This window comes from Schistocerca cancellata, chromosome 9, assembly GCF_023864275.1.
Source record: "Schistocerca cancellata isolate TAMUIC-IGC-003103 chromosome 9, iqSchCanc2.1, whole genome shotgun sequence".
Taxonomy (NCBI): Eukaryota; Metazoa; Arthropoda; class Insecta; order Orthoptera; family Acrididae; genus Schistocerca; species Schistocerca cancellata.
Window position 1 is genome coordinate 7604003 of NC_064634.1, and position 23667 is coordinate 7627669.

At 40.1% G+C, this 23667-nt stretch overlaps 1 protein-coding gene across 1 annotated transcript in view; it reads left to right on the forward strand.

The window, feature by feature from the left end:
- The window catches only part of LOC126100130 (2-methoxy-6-polyprenyl-1,4-benzoquinol methylase, mitochondrial), a 165819-nt gene that overhangs the window by 12017 nt on the left and 130135 nt on the right, over positions 1-23667 (forward strand). The window contains exon 3 of the mRNA XM_049910664.1: positions 22583-22937. Within this exon, the coding sequence (XP_049766621.1) occupies positions 22583-22937 (355 nt within the window). The remainder of the gene's footprint in view (positions 1-22582; positions 22938-23667) is intronic.

The window sequence follows — 23667 nt, forward strand, 5'->3', positions numbered from 1 at the left end:
CAAGCACACCTCACGACACACGACTGCCATCTCTGGCAGCACGGATTGGAATGCCAAATTGTAACTGTGACTTGTCTTATTCCAGGTGTAACAAAATGTGACGAGATTTCTTGGATCAATAGAAATCCAGAATATGTCTTCCATTCAAACAGTGTCAAAGCTATTCACACAGGCAGTATAAAAGGGCACAGATTAAATGAAGACAGTGAATGCTAGTTAAAATATAATAAGGAAGATTAAGCTTTCAAGAGTTTCTGAAGAAGATTAAAACCAGAAAGTATGGAAATACCATAATTCATCCATTCAGACATATTTATAATTATGGGAGTTACTTTGATACACTAGAAGAAAAGTAGCTACTTTGAAGGGGAAAAAAATCTTCTTAACTTATTTAGTTGCTAACTTAATAAATTCAAATCAGCACTGGGGAATAGTACGTACCTTCAGGAGGTAAAATGTGGGAGTTGGGGGGGGGGGGGGGGGGGGAGGAACCAACAGCTACACATAAAAGTGGGAGCATTACCTAGCTTTCAGAACTAGTAGTTTGTTCTTTGGGTGGGAGAGGGGAGAGGGGCAGGTCTTCTTCTAGCCTCTCCCTCGCCTTCTCCTTCTTCTTCTGGGAGCCCTGCCTTTTTAACCTTTCCCCATTTTTCACTCTCTCTGTTGTACGTGAGATGAGTGCTGGCTGTCAGTTCTACCTCATTATTTGTCAGTCCTCATTTGCTGCCGTTTTTATCCTCTACTTCATGGCAAGCCTGAAATGTGACTGGTTTCAGAGAGTGCTGTCAGCCATCTATCCTGTCGGATGCGAATGCTAGTCTTAACTGAAATTTAAAATCTGTAACCATACTCTCAATATAAATGACTTGGGAGCATGTGGCCCAGGGTCCTTCCTGTCGTACTACATTAAGGAGCGACTGTTTCGGGATCCTCGACAGTAAGTATGGAGGTCATTCTGCTTGTTATACCTCATTACATTATGCTAAGAGTCTACGACAGACAGATGTCGAGGTTGTCGGATGTTAGTTTTGCAGGCCACCTCTCCTTTCCTATTCCGTGAATGGGCATGACATGTACTTTCTTCGAATGACTGGGAACATTATTTTGTTACAGAGATCTATGGTATATTATGATTGAGAAAGGGGTGACTCATCTGGAAATTCTGAGTAGAATCCCACAGGGAATCCATTTGGGTGCTGTTCAGTTTTAGCAATTTCAAGTGTTTCCTGATGCCAGTGCCACTGATGCCTCTGTCACTCTTTGTGTTTGTTGCACTGAGAGAGTTAAACTGGGGTTGTACTCAGCATCCTTCTTTCTAAGGGAACATTTGAAAGCATTGAGAATATCTGCTTTGTTTCAGTTTGTATTTGTGCAATCCATGAGCGTACAGACACTAACTTTTGTGTCACTGATAGTCTTTACATATGACCAGAATTTCTTTGCATTTTGTGAGATTACCGTATCAGATGTGTTATAACAGTCTGAAATATGCTCACTATTTTTTATTTACTTAAATTTGACATATTTTGTGACAGTACCTTTTCCATAAAATGTTTACAAGGCGATATTTGTCTTGGCTTCAGTTGTCTAGTGGAAGTATGATTCCACAATGCAGTTTTGTCGGTTGCAGAAATGACCTGGTTCAATGTGTTTGCCTCATTTTTGGTGCTTCAAATACCATTTCTTCGAATGTGGTTTCTTCTTAAAGTTTATACAAAAAAAGTGGTAACATAATTCATTTTTTTTTTCTGTTCACTTCCAAATTATTATGAAGGCGACCTGCACATTGTTCTACCATCAACACACACCACGAGTTCACTGCCGACTGACTACAGTCAAAGACGACTCTAGTGTCAAAGACATTTTACACAACACACAAGCTTCCACTTGTAATCAGTCTCTTTGCTATTCTTCGTCACATCTACTAATAGTAATCAATATGCTTTCACTCTCAAAAATATAAGTAAATTAGCATATAATAAGGCAAATTACAATAAAAAAATTCTGACAAAAATATAAGAAAACATTTACAATTTGGTATCGACAAATCTGGTAGAAAATAACACATCTCCCAGATCCATTACAAGTCATCGAAGATCTTCGCACGTTGCCCTTTTGCCAGCTGAATGCATTTGGATTGACATCTCTGTATCTGCACCCCTGTGCTTTGTTATACACATGTTGTGCAGTATTTACTGATACTTTACAGGTACTCTAACTGTGGAGCATCCCTCCCATCACAAATGATTCTCCGATGTTCGTATTCCCACACACGGTCAAATATTTTTCTAAACTTGAGCCACAGTTTCTCTATACACTACTGCCCATAGCTAACTGTTTCATCTTCTTCCTTGATATACAGCGCTATTGGTTCTTTATCTAGTTTCTTGAATATGTAAATCTTTCTCCTCGTTGTAATTTCCCCATTGTGCTTTGGTATTCATTGTTGCTGCAACTGCCTCATGACTACTGATACCAACTTCAGTGTAGACATCTTCAAAATTGTCAGATTTATTTCTTACCAACAGATCTTTGTGAGTGGATTTCCGAAGTATCTGTTTTAAGCAATTTCCAGGGGATGCATTTAATAGTTTCTCACACAATGTCTTGCCTTGCCCAATTTATTATACCAGTCAATTATTGGATAATTAAAGTCTCTTCTAATTATGTTATGTTTGGAGAACATACAAAGTGTGACCAAAAACTAACAGAAATTTTTTAATATCGCAGGCTTTATAACCTGATTTTCAAACTTTTCTTACCTTTTGGTACAAATGTTCGCGTTGTATGTTTAAATTTCAGCTGTATTTAGTTTATTGTCAACAGTTGAAAAGATTACATGTGCTTTTGAGTGCGTGGCAGATTTGTACTTTCAAAGAAGCTGGATCAAAGAATTTGCACTAAATTTTGCTTGAAAAATGGAATAAAGTGCAGCGCCACATTCAAAATGTTGACAGTGGCTTTGGGCAAATCTACTATGAATGAGGCAAGAGTTTATAAGTGGTATAAACATTTCAAAGAGGGTAGAGAAGATGTTGAAGATTATGACTATCCTGGACGCCCTAGTGCATGTGTTATTGATGACAGTGTGGAAGAAACAAAGAAAATGTTTCTAAGGTTGCTGAAGGTGCTGTCATATCCTTTGGTTTATGACAAAACATTTTTTTCAGATGTTTTTGGCATGAAACATGTAGCAGCAAAGTTTGTTCCAAAACTGTTGAATATCAATCAAAAATGATGTTGCATAGACATTACTCAGGAATTGCTAAATGAAGTCTACAATGATCCAGAATTCCTAAAGAAGGTTATAATTGGTGACGAAATGTGGGTAGACATATTTGATGTTGAAGCAGACACCCGTACAACGTAGAAACTGAGGCCTGCCTTAAGAGCAGTGGGATAGTGCATCACAAGTTCCTGCCTTATGGTCATATCTTCAGTAAGGAATACTACCTGGAAGTTATGCGCCATTTGCATGAAGCAGTCTGAAGAAATTGATCAGAACTGTGGCAATACCACTCAGGAAAATTGCATCACAATAATGTTCCCCCTCACACCTCGATGCTCGTTCGTGACTTTTTGGCAGATACACAAAACCATTATGTCGCCTACACCACTGCATTCGCCGGACATGGTCCCCTGTGACTTCTTTCTATTCCCAAGGCTGAAGAGAATCATGAAAGGACATCGTTTTGTCACCACTGATGAAATGAAAACAGAATTAGTGAAGGAGCTGAACACCATAGTGAAAAGTGAGTTCCAGAGGTACTTCCAAGACTGGAAAAAGTACTGGCACAGGTGTATTATACCTGAGGGGTGTCACTTTAAAGTGGACAAAGTTGATGATGGTGAATAAATAGTGTGACTTTAAGAAAAACAAAAATTCCCATTACTTTTTGATCACACCTCATATGTACTAGTGAGATGAGGTTGTCTCTAAAGTTTTTTGTTACCTATAAAGGTGAGCACTGTGACCAATAGAAAGGTCCAGTTATTTGTCAAGTTGCACCACACGGGACATTTGACACAGTCTCGATACTGAGCCTTACCCAAACAACCTCTCGCACAGCTTCAGTTTCTATCTTGGTGGATTTTAAGTTTCTTCTCTGTTGTGGCAGATACACACAACCTGTGTTCTGTTATCTTACCCTTTTGACATACCCTTAGATTTATCACAAAAATCTCACTGCTTGTCACATGTTTGAACCGCTGACTCTTGGCAGATTCCCATGCATTTTCCATTCTCCTCCCCTAATATGGACACAGTAGGTTTCCCTACTTGTGGAATGGGTCGCACTGCTTCAGTTTCAGTTTCATTTGGAGACAGCACCTCAGAACTGTTGGCAAGGGTGTCTAGTGTGACACCCTGAGTTCTCCTTGGTCTCTCCCTCCACTGTATGACATCCCTAGACCCACGCGTGTACACCACTCACAGTTGAGTGGATGAGTAATGATATGTCCTTTTTTTTTGTGAAGAGGAGGAGAATGGTAATTGAGATACCTTTTCTCTGATACATGACTCAGTAGTTTACACACACACACACACACACACACACACACACACACACACACACACACACACACTCTCTCTCTCTCTCTCTCTCTCTCTCTCTCTCTCTCTCTCTCATTAACATATCTGCATGCTGGTGCCACTTACTGTAATTGTCTGATGAAATTTAAAGAATTTCGTATTAGGGACCTGTATATTAGTATACCAGTTATATTTCTGGCATATTGCTGAAAAGTAGTTAAGTTGCAGAGACAGGCAATGGGACATTGATGGTGAGGCACAGACAGGTAGAATAACTAGAGGGGAGGGGGGAATTGTGAGTGTGACTAGAATCGATCAAAATTCCATAAAACATATTTACCTCAGGTTCATTCAGATTAGTTACTACTTAAATAAACTCAGATATATATTTGTAATACTAATGAAGCCCTTTAAGTCTATGAATCTCTCACATTCTTGTCTGAAGTAGTATTCATCTTGCTTTCTCATTAGTCTTTGTTAGCCTTTTGCAATTTGATCTCATGGAATGTTCCTAAGTGAGTGGATATTTCTTTCCTCAGCACACATCTTATTTCTTGCTGGCTTAGGAGCATTCTAAATGTCTCCTGAATGGTATGCTCACAACTAACACTACAGTTTGACTGGAAAAGCTTTATCAGTCACACTTGTGAGGGTCAATAAGTGGGAGCAAAATTTATATGTTAGGGAAACTATACAAAGAGGCAGTAGTGTCATATCAAGGAGCGTAATTGTTTGTGGTGACTTTAATATTGATTTCCTATGAGGCAGCACTAATCAAAGCCCCTTAATTTTTAACATCAGTTTTTGATTATTTGCGGTGGTAAAAATTTGTAGTAGAGTTAAAAGATATAGTGCAACAGCCATTGACAGTTTGTGTTTAGTTTCAACAACCTTTAGTGATTTGTGTGTAAAACTAATACCCAATGATTTATCTGACCTTAATGCTCAAAGGTTAATGATAAAATATACTGACTAGTTAGGTAAAGCTGGTAGAAGAAAAATGTTATTCTACAGAACCATAAATGATAACTGTGTGACAGAGTTTAGAGAGAAATTACAGAAAGAACGCTTGTGAGAAATTTAGAAATCACACAGTGTAGATGGAAAATTTAACTCTTTCATGAACATAGTTCTAACCACTGTAAGTCGTTTTTCCATCTAAAACAAACAAGTGAACAACAATAGGAGCAAGCATAAAGAATGAGATTTTCACTCTGCAGCGGAGTGTGTGCTGATATGAAACTTCCTGGCAGATTAAAACTGTGTGCCGGACCGAGACTTGAACTCGGGACCTTTGCCTTTTGCATGCAAGTGCTCTACCATCTGAGCTACCCAGTCATGACTCACGCCCCATCCTCACAGCTTTACTTCCACCAGTACCTTGTCTCCTACTTTCCAAACTTCACAGAAACACTCCTGCGAACCTCGCAGAACTAGCACTCCTGGAAGAAAGGATATTGTGGAGACATGGCTTAGCCACAGCCTGGGGGATTTTTCCAGAATGATATTTTCACTCTGCAGTGGAGTGTGCACTAATATGAAACTTCCTGGCAGATTAAAACTGTGTGCCGGACCGAGACTCGAACTCGGGAACTTTGTCTTTCGTGGGAAAGTGCTCTACCAACTGAGCTACCCAAGCATGACTCACGCTCTGTCCTCACAGCTTTACTTGTGCCAGTACCTTGTCTTCTACATTCCAAACTTCACAGAAGCTCTCCTGTGCACTTTCCTGCAAAAGGCAAAGGTCCCGATTTTGAGTCTCGGTCCGGCACGCAGTTTTAATCTGCCAGGAAGTTTCAAAAAGCATATAGGATATTAACTCCTGGAATAAAAGTATCTTGTACTCGGAAGAGAGAGCTGTACCAGACTCAGGACAAATTGTTGTCAAGAGAATGAATCTTTATGCCACTACTATCATAAAATCCTCTGTAATTAAAAATGTGAAACATATGCTCAAAAAATAATACACTATTAGAATGAAGCAAAAACAATTTGGAACATTATTAAACAAGCACTAAATAAAAACATCAGTCCACACTTAGCAGGAAACATTGCACCAACTGATAAACACAAAATGTAGTTCAAACAAATTTAATGTAGTTCAAAAAATTTAATGTAGTTAAAAAAAATTTAAAATTCTGACCAAATGTAGATTTACTTGTGTACACACTCCCTACACAACCAATAGATGTAGGCTACAAAATTTGACTGTCACTAAAGAGTAGTATTTCTGCTGGGTGTTATGGTGTTTCTAGCTAAAATCTTGTGCTGGCTTGATGGATTATGCCTTGAGCTGTGTTATTAAAAATCAGTTACTTGTGAAATATCCCATTACGGTCTTAAATATGCCATAGTATCACCCATCTATAGAACTGGAGGTAAGCAAACCACCTCTAGTTACAGATCCATTTCACTCCTTCCTGTCTTCTCAGTGGTTTTCTTGCATAGTTGCCTATGGTAGAATACTGATGCACCTACATATCACTCACATGAGGATTGTGAAGATAAGATTAGAATAATTATCGTACACACACAGGGGCATTCAAACAATCATTTTTCCCACACTCCATAAGTGAATGGAATAGGAAAAATTCTAACATCTGTTACAAGGGGATGTACCCTATGCCATGCACCTCACACTGTTTTACACAGTGTAAATGTAGATGTAGAAAGCACATCATGGAGACTGGAACTGACTTGACTGACTGCACCAGAGCTGGCCGATCACTGTCTGGCAGGACTTGCCCTCCTCACTCACTCTGCTGAAGAAGGAACTCACCATGGAGGAAGGCAGCCCGTCACAACGAGAAAGCAGCGAGTATGGACTACTCCATTGAGGAAGACATGGAGTGTCAGTACAATGCATATTCCTCAAGTTTTCGATGTAAAACAACGAACTAAACTGCAGGCTACCGGCAGATAGAGAATGCCAGTGACTGTGGTTCTATTAAACTGCTGAGGAAAAAGCAAGTGAGACAGAAGACCGCCAGCATCGCACCTCCAGTTTCAACAAGCTACCTTTTTGAGCTATCCAGACAGCAGAACAAACAAATGAAAATGAAGCAACAACAACACCACTAGCTGTAACAACAATGTCAGCAAATGCTGCCAATGGTACTGAAGTCTCCTGAAACGTACAAGAAACTCTATAACTGGCTGAGGTCAAACTTGTCCTAGCCCTTCATAAAAAGCAAGCTGGAGATGACAAGTTAAAACTTGTTCTGATGTCATGTTGAGAGTGTGTCACTGCTGTAAATATGGTTCGAATATCCTGTTACACAGTTCCTGATGTCAGACCCAAGATTGTCAAGGTGGTAACTTGGGGAATATTGGAGACATTACCCCATAAAGACATCAGGGAAGGACTCGAAGATATCGGATTTGTCACCACTGTGGTCGACTTCCACATGATTCCCGGAATGAAGAAGCCATCACCACTGCCTAAAATTTTTCTGCTAGTAACAGAAGACCCCCACAAGATGTACCAGCTCGCACGATTTTACTATTCGGTGGTCAAGGCGTGAACTTACATGCCCGCGGAGGGCCCATCCGTTGGTATCGATGCCGAGAATATTATTGCACAGTCTACTGTGTCACGATGCCACCAATGTGTGTCGAGTGTGGTGGTCCACGTGACTACTGGCACTGCCCTCTCCCCAGGGAAACTCCTGCCAAATGTGGACACTGTGGTTAAGGACACTCAACTGATTACGAAAGTTGTAAAAAATACAAAGACCTTGACACTGCCAAAGTGATTTGCCACCTCTTGGAATGAAGAATGGCAGACACCTACAAGACAAAAACTGATATTTGCGACACCATACATATCACTGGCCAGCCAAAAGAAAAAAACCTTCATTTGTGAATCATGATTATGCCTGTCTTCAGGACAACACGTGGTCCACTGATGTCATCAGAGGAAGCAACCTGACTTCATCTGCTGTGACATAGGTGAAACAGGCACAGCACCCACTACGGCAACAGCCGTGATGACTCCAGCGTGAAGGCAGTAGAGACAACTCTGCACCATTTACCACTACTGAGCTGTGGACATGTTTCCAACTCCTTGAACACCTGATGCAAATACTTGCTAAAGTTACCAAAGTGAACTTGCTGACCACTATCGTCACAGCTATAGACACAGCTGCCAGAAGGGGCAGAAAGTCATCGACAAGCTGGTTAGGGCAGTGTTGTATGTGTGTTACTGTCTGTCCACCTCCCTGTACACTTCTTACTGAAAATGAAACTGGCAGAAGTGCTCCATATTTCTCTACCGAGCTGATGAACTTGCAGCAGTACGAGCAGCAGGTCCCACAGACCTCACATTATACGGCTGTCGACAAAGGTGACGACACAGCTCGACTGTCAACTTTCTCGAAACCACCGCCGCTGCTGCACTGTCACTGCCTGCACTGAGACAGCGGCAGCTGCAATGCCACATCTTCCCGCTGCCGATGACGTACGTGAAACGGCACTACACAGAATCACATCTGCAGATGTCCGAGATTAACCCCCGACCCACTGCTCGAGAGGGAGATCGGTGCAGTCCCCAGGCACACTGAGGCTGCCCTCGATGCCATGTGAAACTGGAGCTGGGAGAGGACGTTGTCCGCCCTCCACCTGATGCATTAGTGTGGCATGTGGTGCGCCTCTCCAGCAGGTCACGTATGAGGCTCCCTCCACTTGAAACCACTGCAGGGCCTATATTTGCACCCAGTTTCAGAGCAGATCCCTCTGCAGACTATTTGAAGAGAATTTTCAACTGGCTGAGGAACCACAGGACCACACACACACACACACACACACACACACACACACACACACACACACACACACACACACACACACACACACACACACGTGAGACAGTGAAGGTAGTATTGCAGCATACCTTGCCACCCTGGAGGTAGTGCAAGAATCGTAGATTGAACACATCACAGCTAAAGAAGCACTCCGTTGCATCAGCTGCCTCCCTAACCACGAGGCTCTCGGGCAAGTCAGATTACCGGGGAAGGCTCTTGAGGAAATGCCCTCATAAGTACGTGCCTACCTTGACAATATGTTTAATAGTGTCATCAGATAGTAGTGATATCCCACCTGACGGAAACATCAATTATTGTTGCTGTTCCCAAACCCAGACAGAGCTGCACGGAACTACAGACCCTTAAGCTTCCTCGCACGGATCGGCAAAGTCTTTGAGAGGCTCCTGCTACACTGATTACTGGAACATCTCGATAATAGTAGAATTTTTCCAGACGAGCAATTTAGACTCGATCACTCGGCATCTCGTCCGGGTGGTCCGTGACGTAATTTTAGTGTACAGTGGTCAAGAATTCTGTGGGGCACTTTCCCTCGATTTCTCTGAGGCATTTGACAGTATGTGGTGCCAGGAGCTGCTAAATAAGATGCGTGCACTCGGCATCCAGAAGTCCTACGTCGGGTTCTTCACCTCCTACGTGTAGGTGTGCACTTGTGTCATCCGAAGGGGTGGACCCCTGTCCACCACAGGGCAGATGCAGGCCATTGTACCACGAGGGGCTGCCCTCGGGCCCGTCCTTTACTCGACAGGAGAGAATGGAGAGAGGATAATGCCAAAATGTGCACGTGAAGCAGGTCGCCTGAAGTCGTGCAGAGAAGATGTGTGATCCCTGCCGTGACCTGGAATCCTGGGCTGCACATTGGAGAGTTGCTTCTGGTGCTTTCAAAAGCCCAGCTATAAGTTTCCAAGGAGAGCACAGACTGACATTTCACAAACACACCTCCTTGGAATGCCAGTCAAGTGGAAGACATCCTCCTTATACTTCAGCACAGTCACATAGAGCAAACTGACACGGCAGCAGCAAGTCGCAGCAGTCTGCCAGACGATCGACTGGTGACTGGGGTCCCTATAGGCCTCGCTCCGAGCTATCAATTTGATGTGGGCTCTCTACCTTCAGAATGTTTGTCCGACCGGTCGACAATTACTGAGTCCGGCAGGAGGCAATGCTGTGAAGATGCATCTGCAAAGGTCAAAGGACTTGTTAAACAAGCCATTGCAACACATCTACCTCATCCTGGTAAATTTTCCTGCCAAATACCATCACAAAGCAGCTGCTGAGCCCAAAGTCTTCGAGCATTTTAAGAAGGTGGCCATATTCTTTGTAGCAACGTTTGGTAGCATTTGCTGATCCATTAATACAGCAATTGAGTAGGCTCTGTGATCACAATAACTGTTACAGATGGTCTGTAGCCATACTTTAACAGTGCAAAGGCTACTTGAAGCTGGAAAATAAGTCCACCATTACACATCCAATAAAGATTACAAACACTACATACAAGACATCCTATCGCCCCGACAATACGAGCCACAAGATGAGCAATGTGTACTGACTACAGAGTCGACGATTCCGTGCACAAGCAGAGAAGTTTCTCTGACAGACAAGAGTTTTGTCTTATTTTGCAAATTTTCACCCTCTATTGCAGCCTGGGGGTAATTACCCACTGAGGGGTGGAATGAAGTTTTCTGAGGGGTAAAAACTACACGATTTGATGCTGTTTCAGTCATGAAGCTAAATTATTTTCAAAAGATCATTACTATCACAACAATTTTGTAAGACTTTAATACTGATTATATAAGTCATCAATAATTACTTTTTCTCAATTAGTAGCATTAATGTGGTGGAGGTTACAGGTTCGTCACATAGTCCAACCACTACACGCATATGTTGTGCATTGTCAAGTACATCACTGATAATAAAAGAGAGAGACATATGTAACAGATTCCTTCAAGTTGTAGATAGAACCTGTAGTAATTCAGAAATTGCTTCATTACTTGCACTGAAACAGATAAATGAATTAATTAATAGTACGTCACAGCAATAAATATATACAGTCTACTGTAGTGCTGTACACAGTATTATTATTAATACTACTAGTGGCTGTGATCAAACACAAAGCATTAGCAGCCTGAAGTCTTCCAGTTTCTGCCAGTTCAGAAGTAAAGAGTGCAGCAATCAAGTGATTTACGAACAGTAAGTATATTGCACAAATTTTAATTTGGTTAATTTTAAATGGGCTTGCAGTGTGCAGTTCATGCAAATGCCACAATGGAGAGGAGTAATGCAAGGGAAGTATGTTTTCTAACTAGTGTCTAACCTCACTGGGGGCAGTTAGCATTCTTATCTGAGAAAGAGTTTATTTTATTTATTTTTTTATTTATTTACACGTCAAGTTCTGTAGGACCAAATTGAGGAGCAAGCTCCAAGGTCATGGAATGTGTCAGTATATGAAATTACAACATAAAAGTAATAACAGATAAAAATAAATGTTCATGAACCCAAAAAAATTCAGTCCATGAGTTTAAGTAAATGCAATCAACAATACAAAAAGAATCAGCTTAATTTTTCAAGGAATTCCTCGACAGAATAGAAGGAGTGACCCATGAGGAAACTCTTGTTTCGATTTGAAAGCGCGTTGGTTACTGCTAAGATTTTTGAATCCGAGTGGTAGCTTATTGAAAATGGATGCAGCAGTATTGCACACCTTTTTGCAAAAGAGCTAAGGAAGTCCAATCCAAATGCAGGTTTGATTTCTGCTGAGTATTAACCGAGTGAAAGCTGCTTATTCTTGGGAATAAGCTAGTATTGTTAACAACAAATGACAGTAAGGAATATATAATTGAGAGGCCAATGTGAAAATACCCAGACTCGTGAACAGGAGTCGACAAGAGGTTCGTGAACTTACACCACTTGTTGCCCGAACCGCCCGTTTCTGAGTAAAAAATATCCTTTTAGAATGGGAAGAGTTACCCCAAAATATAATACCATATGACATAATTGAATGAAAATAAGCGAAGTAGACTAATTTTTGTGTCGAATGATCACTCACTTCTGATACCATCCGAATAGTAAAAATGGCAGTATTAAGTCTTTGAACAAGTTCCTGAATATGGGCTTTCCATGACAGCTTACTATCTATCTGAGCATCTAGAAATTTGAACTGTTCAGTGTCACTAATCATATGCCTGTTCTGTGAAATTAAAAGTGTCAGGTTTTGTTGAATTGTGTGTTAGAAACTGTAAAAACTGAGTCTTACTGTGATTTAGCATTAGTTTATTTTCTACAAGCCATGAACTTAGGTCATGTACTGCACTATTTGAAACCAAGCCGATGTGGCACCCAACATCCTTTACTACCAAGCTAGTGTCATCAGTAAACAGAAATATTTTAGAGTTACTCATAATACTAGAGGGCATATCATTTATATAAATAAGGAACAGCAGTGGCCCCAACACTGATCCCTGGGGCACCCCCCACTTGACAGTACCCCACTCAGACCCCACATCACAGCCCTTATCAACATTGTAAATAATGACCTTTTGCTGCTTGTTGCTAAATTAAGAGCTACTCCCCGTATTCCGTAATGGTCCAACTTCTGGAGCAATATTTTGTGATCAAAACAATCAAATGCCTTAATTAAATCAAAAAATATGCCAAGCATTCGAAACCTTTTGTTTAGCCCATCCAGTACCTCGCAGAGGAAAGACAATATAGCATTTTCAGTTGTTAAACGACTTCTAAAGCTGAACTGTACATTTTATAGCACATCGTGTGATATAAAATGATCAATTATCCTCACATACACAGCCTTTTCAATAACTTTTGCAAACACTGATGGCATAGAAATAGGTCTAAAATTATCTACATTATCCCTTTCTCCCTTTTTATAAAGCGCCTTTACTACTGAGTACTTTAATTGCTCAGGAAACTGACCATTCCTAAAGGAAAAACTACAAATCTGGCTAGATACAGGGCTAACATGTGCATCACAATGCTTTAATATTCTACTAGACACTCCGTCACAACCAGGAGAGTCCTTAGTCTTCAGTGATTTAATTATTGACTCAATCTCCCTCTTGTCTGTATCACGGAGGAGTATTTCAGACATCAATCTTGGATAGGCATTTGCCAAGAAAGTTACATGATTTCCTTTAGAAACTAAATTTTTATTTAATTCACCAGCAATGCTCAGAAAATTATTGTTAAATATACTGTACATATATCTGATTTATCAGTAACAAATATATTTACTGCGAACTGACTATATCGCCGACCTTGTGCTGTTGACCAGACACTTCCTTCACAACTGACCATATGGTTTTAAATTTATCCTGTGAATTAGCTATTCTATTTGCATACCACATAGTCTTTGCCTTCCTAATAACATTTTTAAGCACCTTACAATACTGTTTGTAATGGGCTACTGTATCTTGATTGTGACTACTTCTAACATTTTGATATAATTTCCACTTTGTTCTACAAGATATCCTTATCCCACTAGTCAGCCACCCAGGCTGCCTATTACTGCTAGTACCCTGTTTAGAATATTTTAATGGAAAGCAACTCTCAAAGAGCATGAGAAATGTGTTAAGGAAAGCATTGTATTTATTGTCAATTTTATCGGCACTATAAACATCCTGCCACTCTTGTTCCTTGACAGGGTTTAAAAAACTCTCTATTGTTGTTGGAGTAACTTTTCTACATAGTTTGTAATTAAATATGACATTGGTTTGAGTACAAAAGTGTTTTAGTGTTAAAATTTGTGTGTCATAATTTGAAAGGCCATTCACGCTTTTACTAACAGTATGCCCATCTAGTAATGAAGAATGAATAAAAGTATTGTTTATGGCTGTGCTACTGTTCCCCTGCACCCTAGTTGGAATAAACACAGTCTGCATCAGATCATATGAATTTAGGAGATCTACCAACCTTCTTGCACCATCATATACGAAATTTATATTGAAGTCACCACATATAACTAGATTCTGGAACTTCCTACAAAGTGAATCAAGAACCCTCTCTAGCTTGAGCAGAAATGCTCTGAAGTCAGAGTTAGGGGACCTATAAACAACAACAATTAGAAGTTTAGTTTCACTAAATTCAACTGCCCCTGCACAACATTGAAATATCTGTTCAGTGCAGTGTCGTGATATGTCTATGGACTACTGTTTTTTACGTCCATAGCCACTCCCCCACCCCGCAAGGAATTCCTTGAGAAACAGCCAGCTAATCTGTATCCTGGTAAAGGAAGCCTCTGAATTGTCAAATTATTTAAGTGGTGCTCTGATATACCAATAATTTCAGAGTCAACATCCATAAACAGTTCACTAACTTTATATCTAATACCTCTTATATTTTGATGAAATATGCTAAATCCTTCTGTACGTGGAAATATTACATCCTCGGAAGGTGAGCCCTTAGTTAGAGGGACTTCCTTGAAGCAGGTATACCTATAAGCTGATTTCAATCTAAAAAAAAGGTGCAGCTCTAACAACTACTACAGGAATTTTTCCATGAGTGACACCACCACCACCACCACCACCACCACCACCACCACCCACTACACTCTCACCCACAAGCTTAGCCAGCCTCCCCTTCCCATACCTATTGAGGTACAGGCTTGCCTAGTGAAACCCGATTTATGTATAGACCCAACTGGCACCACTGAGAAGTGACCCATGCCCTCTGCCATCAGTGCCCCCCCCCCCCAGCCAAACGTTAATGCACCTAACAGTCGCATTAAGATGAGGCCGATCATGACGCTGAAACAGTTGCTCAAAATGCATATCAGTGGCACCAGTTTGAGCAGCTATCTTTACTAGGTCACCACCTACATCATATTCCCTGTCCCCATCAAGACTGTTCCCTGCTCCACCCACTATCACCACCTGATCCTCCTTCGTAAAATTCCTACATAACTCCCCTATGCTGTCAGACACTTGAGCCAACCCTGCACGAAGCTTCACAATGCTGGTGACCTGGTACTCACTCCCCAACACTTCCTGCAACTGCTGGCCCACACCTCTACTGTGAGAACTACCTGCCAGCAGAACCTTCTTCTTTCTGCTAGACTTTGCAACTAACCTAGGCCTCCTAACTGCTGAGGACTGCTGCATGTTCCCTACATCTACAGCTACACGAGGCTCCTCTCCACTCAACTCTGACAGTTGGTCAAATCTATTGCATATACGCAAAGTAAAACTGTGTGAATACCTCCTCTTCCTAGCTGCCTTCTTGCCAACTGCCAGTTCCCATTCCCCACCACCCTTCACCCTCCCAACCTATCTAGTTCCTCCTTTGTGCGTTGTAACTGCACCTGAAGGGCACAGATCTTATGCTCCTGTTCCTCTGTCAACTTATTTCTACTACAGATTCTGCATTCCCAGGAGAGGATCTCACTAAAATGACCACTGGCTTCCCCACTGCATTCCCTCCAATGAAAATACTTTGAACAAATCCCACACTGTAACCCACTACTCACAAACCTACGACAGATCCCACACTTCTCACTCGTGGTAAAATTTTACAGTTACTGAAAAAAACTGTATGTCTACGTTACCAGAGTTCAGTTACACCAGTAGAACTATTTATAGAACTAACAATAATGGTCTTGAAATTCTCTGCCTACTAAGAAAGCAACTACTTGTATTGATACTACTACACTACAGCTAATACCAATACCAACAAAACTTCACAAAATTATGGCTAAAACAAAAAAATTCAAATGACCACTGGAACACTAAATTAAGTTAAAACACTGCACGAAAATTTTACTGACATATTTCACGAGAAACAATAAGAAATATCAGTTGAAATGTCATTCATTCTAACGCGCGCGCGCGCACACACACACACACACACACACACACACACACACACTAAATATCATTCACCTTTCATAATTTTAAAATTAAAAGTGTTCTAAGAAAAGTCTTTAATTCTACAGTTTAGGTAGGTGCTAAAGTTGGTGATAAAATGGGGGAGGGGGGTACTAGCTAATATTTGATTGCACTCAGGGGTAATGGTGTAACAAATGTTGGGAACCACTGCTCTATTATAGATTAGATTAGATTAGATTTACTTTCATTCCAATTGATCCGTAGTGAGGAGGTCCTCCAGGATGTGGAACATGTCAGAAAAACAACAATACACGACAAATATTTACAACTAAAACAAGTAAGCTAATGTACCATTCCACAGGTCCCAAGTGGAATGATCGTCATTTTTTAATGAACACTGAAGAGTCATTTTACAAATACTAATGCACTGAATTTATAATAAAAAAGTTTTTTATTTATTTATAAGGTGATAAACATGTAATACAACTACTGTAATACTTATTTACAATGAACACATTACTACACTGAAATTGTGCAGAAGTTATGTTGTACTTATATACAAATCAGTTGGTTTTACTAAGAAATTCATCAATGGAGTAGAAGGAGTTGGCCACCAATAAATCCTTTAGGCTTCTCTTAAACTGAATTTCATTGGTTGTTAAGCTTTTTATGGCTGCTGGCAAGTTATTGAAAATGTGTGTTCCTGAATAATGCACACCTTTTTGTACAAGACTAAGTGACTTTAAATCCTTGTGAAGATTATTCTTATTTCTAGTATTGATTCCATGAATTGAGCTGTTGGTTTGAAAAAGTGATATATTTTTAATGACAAATTTCATTAAGGAATAAATATATCGGGAAGCAGTAGTTAGTATCCCTAGTTCCCTAAACAGGGCTCTGCAGGATGTTCTTGAGTTCACACCACATATAACTCTTACTGCACGTTTTTGTGCCCGGAAAACTTTAGCTTGGCTTGATGAATTACCCCAAAAAAGTAATCCCATATGACATTATGGAATGAAAGTAAGCATAGTATGCCAGCTTTTTCATTTTTATATCCCCTACATCTGACAAAATTCGCATTGCAAACAGAGATTTGTTAAGACGCTTCAGCAGTTCTGTGGTGTGCTCCTCCCAGTTGAATTTATTATCAAGCTGTAATCCCAAGAATTTAACACTGTCCACTTCTTCTATCTTCTTGTCATCGTATGTTAGACATATACTCTTGGGACACCCCTTGCTAGTTCTGAACTGCATGTAGTGTGTTTTTTCAAAGTTTAGTGACAAAGAATTGGCTAGGAATCAGTGATTAAGGTCCACAAATATTTTTTTGGCTGATCTTTCTAAGACTGCACTTGATTTGCTATTTATTGCAATGTTTGTATCATCGGCAAACAAAACAAACTTGGCATCTGGTAATGTTGCTGATGAAAGGTCATTGATATACACAAGAAAAAGTAAGGGCCCCAAAATGGAACCTTGTGGGACCCCACATGTAATTAGTTCCCAGTTAGATGATGCCTGATAGCTTGATACATGTCTCTTTCCTAATAACACCCTTTGTTTCCTGCCAGAAATATAAGATTTGAACCATTTTACAGCATTTCCCGTTACACCATAATATTCTAGTTTACTTAAAAGGATATTGTGATTTACACAGTCAAATATTTTGGAATAATCCTTCAGGGAAGTGCTGTGTTTATTCAGAGGAAGTGTGCACTAAGAGTATTGTGTAAAGTATGTAACAGCACAACTTTCAAGAGTCTGTTAATTATATTGAATTTCTTACACTCATTTCCACATTTACTCCTTCATGGCTTTTGTTGCTGGAAATAAAAGTAAGTTTCAGCTGATCTATGATATACACAGTCACAATACAAGATGCAAAAAGTAATTTCCTGATAGACTTTGTGTACTTGCTTGACGTTCAAAGTGGAGTCATGTGCTGTGATGCAAAGACATTCATTGAGCTCCCACCCAGTATGGAGAAACAAATTGGGTATTATGACTGATTTGAAATAAATAAAACTGTACATTGTTAGCCATGCATTCTACAAATTATTTGAAGATCTGGATTCAATGATTGGAAAGTACTGTTAGCCACATGGCAAACAGCAGTGTCCATTATGAAGCTGTGTAACAAGCACTAATGTGTGCATTTGCGGGTGTAGGCATCATAACTATTTTCTTTGAAAAATACCAGTGTAATCAGGTATATGTGTTAGGCTACCAACAGGAGGTAAACAGCAAATATTTAGTGTAAAACAGGAACTAGCAACATTTCCCCCCTTTCTTAAGTACTTGTTTAAAATTAGCTGACATAAGCATGAACAGAATGAAGCAGACTCATGATATTTTATTGTCAATAGAGTGTGTAGAGCAAGTTCCTGTGTTTCTCCTGTCTTCTATTAATGTATACCTTAAGTTGTTCCATGCCCCTGAAGATTGTCCTCCTTGGTGAGATCTACAGAAGGATGAATGAGTGAATGAATGAATGACTGTGTATGAATGAAGGAACGAACAAATGAGCGAGTAGCTATAGGTGAAGTTTACAAGAATTGCTGTTGAAGCACTGGATATGTCTGTACCTAGTAGAACAGTTCAGTGAAACACATTTGGCTATCAAAAGGGCAATGCATGAATCCTTCAGTGATTAATATAGCAAAATCTTACCGAATAACCTCTCACAAGACCCAAAGAAATTCTAGTTGTGTGTAAAGGTGTCAGTGACAACAACGTTAGTGTCGAACACCTGCGGATATGACAGGAAACAAAACTGAGGGTAGCAAACCAAGGGGAGGAATACTGAACTCAGTTTTCAATTGTTGCTGTACAGAGGAAGATCCAGAAGTATTACTCGTGTTTAATTCTCACACCATTGTAGAAATAAGTGATAAAGATATTAATGTCAGCGGTGCTGAGAAATGGCTGAAATCACTGGAACTGAAGTAGGCCTCAGGACTTGATGGAAGCCTTGTTAGGTTTTATAGCAATGTTCATGTGATACAGCCCATCTGTTAACCGTAATATACTTTAGACCTCTCGAACAAAAAACTATGGCCAGTGGTTGAAAGAAAGCACAGGTTACACCCAGCTCACACAGCAGAAACAATACACAAAAGGATCATCTACAATCGAGTCGATTAAGATGGTCCCTGACAGCTTGCAGTGCTTTTGCCAGCTGCCGACAGCAAAACATGCGAAAACAGTAGATGTCTACAGAACTGTAACAACACTGAGGCATTCCCATAGAGACATTTACAAAATCGCATAATGTTGTTAGTCGAGGCAGGTCCGTGAAGCTCCTGTGCCCAGCCCACTGCAACTGTCAGCAATCTACTTAACACCGACTCGGCTGTAGTATTGTTGACAGTCACCTGTTGTAAAATCGGAGACATATTTTGAGTTGAAAGGTAATGATGTATTTTTTGGAAATTGCCTTGATTGTAGAAATTAATGATGAGATTGACTAGTATGAACTCCTAAGGAGGCATTGTCAGAGCAGTTGGGCTCGTTACAGAGTAATGTATCACAGTAATATTCACGAGATACAAACTCGAGCTTGATCGTTCTCACGACAGCTGCTTAGCAGTTCCAACCAGTAAGTCACATTGATTTCTGCAACTGAGACAATTTCAATAAAACCATTTATGAACGTTAGACCACACACTCCATAGATGATGTCTAGTTTCATATAATGAGGTATCTCAAACAGGACGACCCGCACCACGCCAGCTGGCACTGATACCAAAAATATCAGTAATGTGAAACTCGACTGCTGCTCCTCTCGTGTGACAACCTGAAAGCCAGGGATTGACGCAAACTGGTGGATGCAGTATTTATTAATTTAAGAAAAGAATTCCAGTCAGTACCACAACAACACTTACTAACAAAAGTACAGACTTATAGAGTAAAAAACAAAATTAGTTACCAAATCAAACAAAGGAATGTCCAGGATGGAATAACAATAATATGGAAAGCTCACCACATAGGGGCAGCCCTGAGTCACACACAGGCACTATGATAAGAGTGCTAGAAATATTTAAGCTTATGGATGAAGTCCTTGTTCCAAAGTGTGACCTCAGCACCTGCAGACAGTGGCCACATGTGTTTGAGCTGTGCTTGTGTGAATGTGTGGGAGTTTTCTACTTTGTAAGAAGGACTTTACCTGTAATCTTAAATATTTCTAGCATTCTTTTTAATTGTGCTTTTCTGCAATTCAAAACTAGTGGCAGGATCAACAACAGGAAAAGGAGTGATCACGTAGACTGAGTGACATGTAATGCAGATGGCAGCCATCTATTCATTAATAGGATTTCGAGAAAATACAGTCAGTGTACAGAGGAGATTTCTTACATATGAAATCGAGAATATTACTGAAACGTGTGGCACCCACACGAGATGGTACTAACAGGGGATACTGAATTATACAATGGAGGACAGCATGAAAGGTGACAATTCAGGTTTGTTTGACTCGTGGGAGACTGTCACAAAGGGGATGCTGCAAAGCCTGAGCTGGCAGGGGCTTAGTGATAGACGTCAGCTGTACCACAAGAGACTACTGACTAAATTTCAGGAACCAGTATTAAGTGAGGAATCTAGGAATATACCACAGCTCCTAGTGTATTACCCATGTAAGAACCACAAATTCAGCATTAAACTAATTGCAGCACCCAGAGGGGCAATTGAGCAGTTGTATCACCCCCTCCTGCACCCTTCCCTACATATGCAAATTGAGTGGGATGGAAGAAACTCTTATATACCATACGTGCACTTCACTGCCATGCACTTCGCTGTGGTTAACAGACTGTGGTTGAAAATCGAGTTTAGAACAGGTGACCGTCCACTCGGAACTTTTTCTCAGTGTGTTTGTGTTTGTAATGTTGCATAATTTGTAGAGATGTGTTCGACAATGAGTGTGTTTTGTTTGGTAATATTGCTTCCTGTTGTCAATCGCAATGTTATTTTAATTACTCTATACATAGATTTGATGAGAGTCTTTCATGAACTCTGTATATAATTTGAGCTTATTTGCAGTTTCATGCCAGCCACTGTGGCCGAGCGGCTCTAGGCGCTTCAGTCCGGAACCGCGCGACCGCTACGGTCGCAGGTTCGAATCCTGCCTCGGGCATGGATGTGTGTGATGTCCTTGGGTTAGTTAGGTGTAAGTAGTTCTAAGTCTAGGGAACTGATGACCTCAGATGTTAAGTCCCATAGTGCTCAGAGCCATTTGAACCATTTTTGCAGTTTCATGATAAATTGTATGCTTGTTGTGTACTTGGTAGGCATAATTTCAGAATTATGCTAAATAAATGCAGAAATTTCCTAAAAAAAAAAAACCTCTGTAGACTGGCCAGTTTGTTAGATATTTGGTTGGAAATGTGGCTACATATTTAATCCTTGCTGACTGCTCTTCCTGTCTCACCAGCAATCATTTAATGTATTCTGATGCCCAGTTAAATGTCCCCTGTATGTACCTAATTGAGTTAAGTCACATTATTGATAGATACTTTGGTAGAGATTACTACCTACTTTTGTCATTGTTCACACATACTAGCATATATATAGTATAAAATACCTGTTATCTGTGTATTTACATTTAGTGGTTTGTAGTTTTGATGCCTCCAGTGGTACAATACATATGAGTGCTGCATTTAGATTCAATATTTTGGCTTTCAATAACATTTTTTATTAACAGAGATATAAATAAGTAACAATATTATTTAACATAATCTGCATGGTTTACAAGATATTTCCTGCGATGTCCTGCCAGCTACATTATTTGTTAGGACAGGAGACAGTCTGCTGGAGCACAAGAGCAGCCGCTTGTGTCAGGGACAGGTGTCAGCCGGTGGTAGCCTCCTGCTGTAACTCACAGAAGCAGTTTAGGAGCTGGCATCTTGCACCGTATGAATTTGGAAAGAGTAAGGGGAGGGGGATATAGGAAAGGACAGTTTATTTAGAGAAGTCATCCACCATGTATTTACTTGTCCACTTCAGTATAAGGAGCAGATAGCTGTTACAGATCCAGTGTTACACTGTGCTTTGTTTGGTATACTGCTAATACATTACAGTGACGTGTATATGTGAAGGAATCATACTATGACCCTGTGGTTAGTGCTACAAAGCATTACAAATGATTCTAAACGTGGTTCAAAGGGCACTAGAAATCTCACCTTACAAAGTCACAGGTGGTGGCAATAACACACTCTCTAGAGTAGCAGATTTATTTTACATTTTCTACAGCCTCGGGTGGAACACTTGTGTTCAATATACAGAAAAATAGTTAGTACTGTTTTGCATTTTTGAACTAGTTTTTGAGAAATGATATTGTATTATTTCATCCAAAATTATAATGTTTGTGTAATTAAGAATAATTATTCAAATTTCTGTAGGTGATATAGCCTTCCGATATCTCAGATACATCGATAACTTGAAAAAACGATTTCCCACTGTTGACGATGAGGCAGGCCACGTAACTGTTTGTGATATCAATAGTGCCATGCTCGATGTGGGAAAACGACGTGCAGAGCTCTCGAACTTGAGCCCTGATCGTATTTCGTGGCTGTGTGGAGATGCTGAAAACCTACCCGTAGAAGATTGTAGCTACAATGCCTACACAATTGCATTCGGCATCAGAAACTGCACGCACATTGATAAAGTTGTACGAGAAGCGTACAGAGTCCTGAAACCTGGAGGCAGATTTCTATGTCTGGAATTTAGCCATGTTAATAACAGCCTTCTACAGTGGTAAGTGCATTTTTTATCCTTTATTGTATATTTATTCACATAACAAAGTCTGCAGTTGTCAAGCTTCAGTTCCTAACAGTCCCCACAGAAAAACTCTGACCAAGAATTTCATCTCTATGTAAATATTAAAGGTTTCTTGTTAATAAATAGGAAACAAAAGGGAAAAACATTTTTCAAAGTAATTGGCAAAAAGAAAAGCTTTATTTGAATGCTATTCCATTAAAGTGAGATTTTGTAGCTGCTAGCTATAATTGATTGATTTTTTTTTTTGTCACTTTCAACTGGTACTTGTCACTTCGTGGATATTCCTTCTCGTGTCACCTTCACTTTCTGTTTATTCCCTTCACGTATAGCTGCTGTCTGCTACCATCAGATACATGACGCAGGATGAGGTGGCAGAGACTGGTCTCACAGTGTTGGGAGGGCAGCCATTTGATCCTCCACCTGTGGCCATCCAGTTTGCATTCACCCATTTTCCATCCTTGAACTGAGCTCGTACTCCATCTCTAATGAATGCATTGTTTATGATATGTAAACTGTAATCTTCATATTTTTAGGCACATTACCACAAAATTAAGATCTGAAAAACTAAAGACTCTGTATCAAATTGTGGGATCCTGTCTCTGGAGGTAGCGCATAACAGGAAAAGTTAAATTACATTATTCACTCAGGGTGCATTTCAGTTCTGGTAGAATTACTTAAAATTTCATTTAAGTATATGTTCCAAATG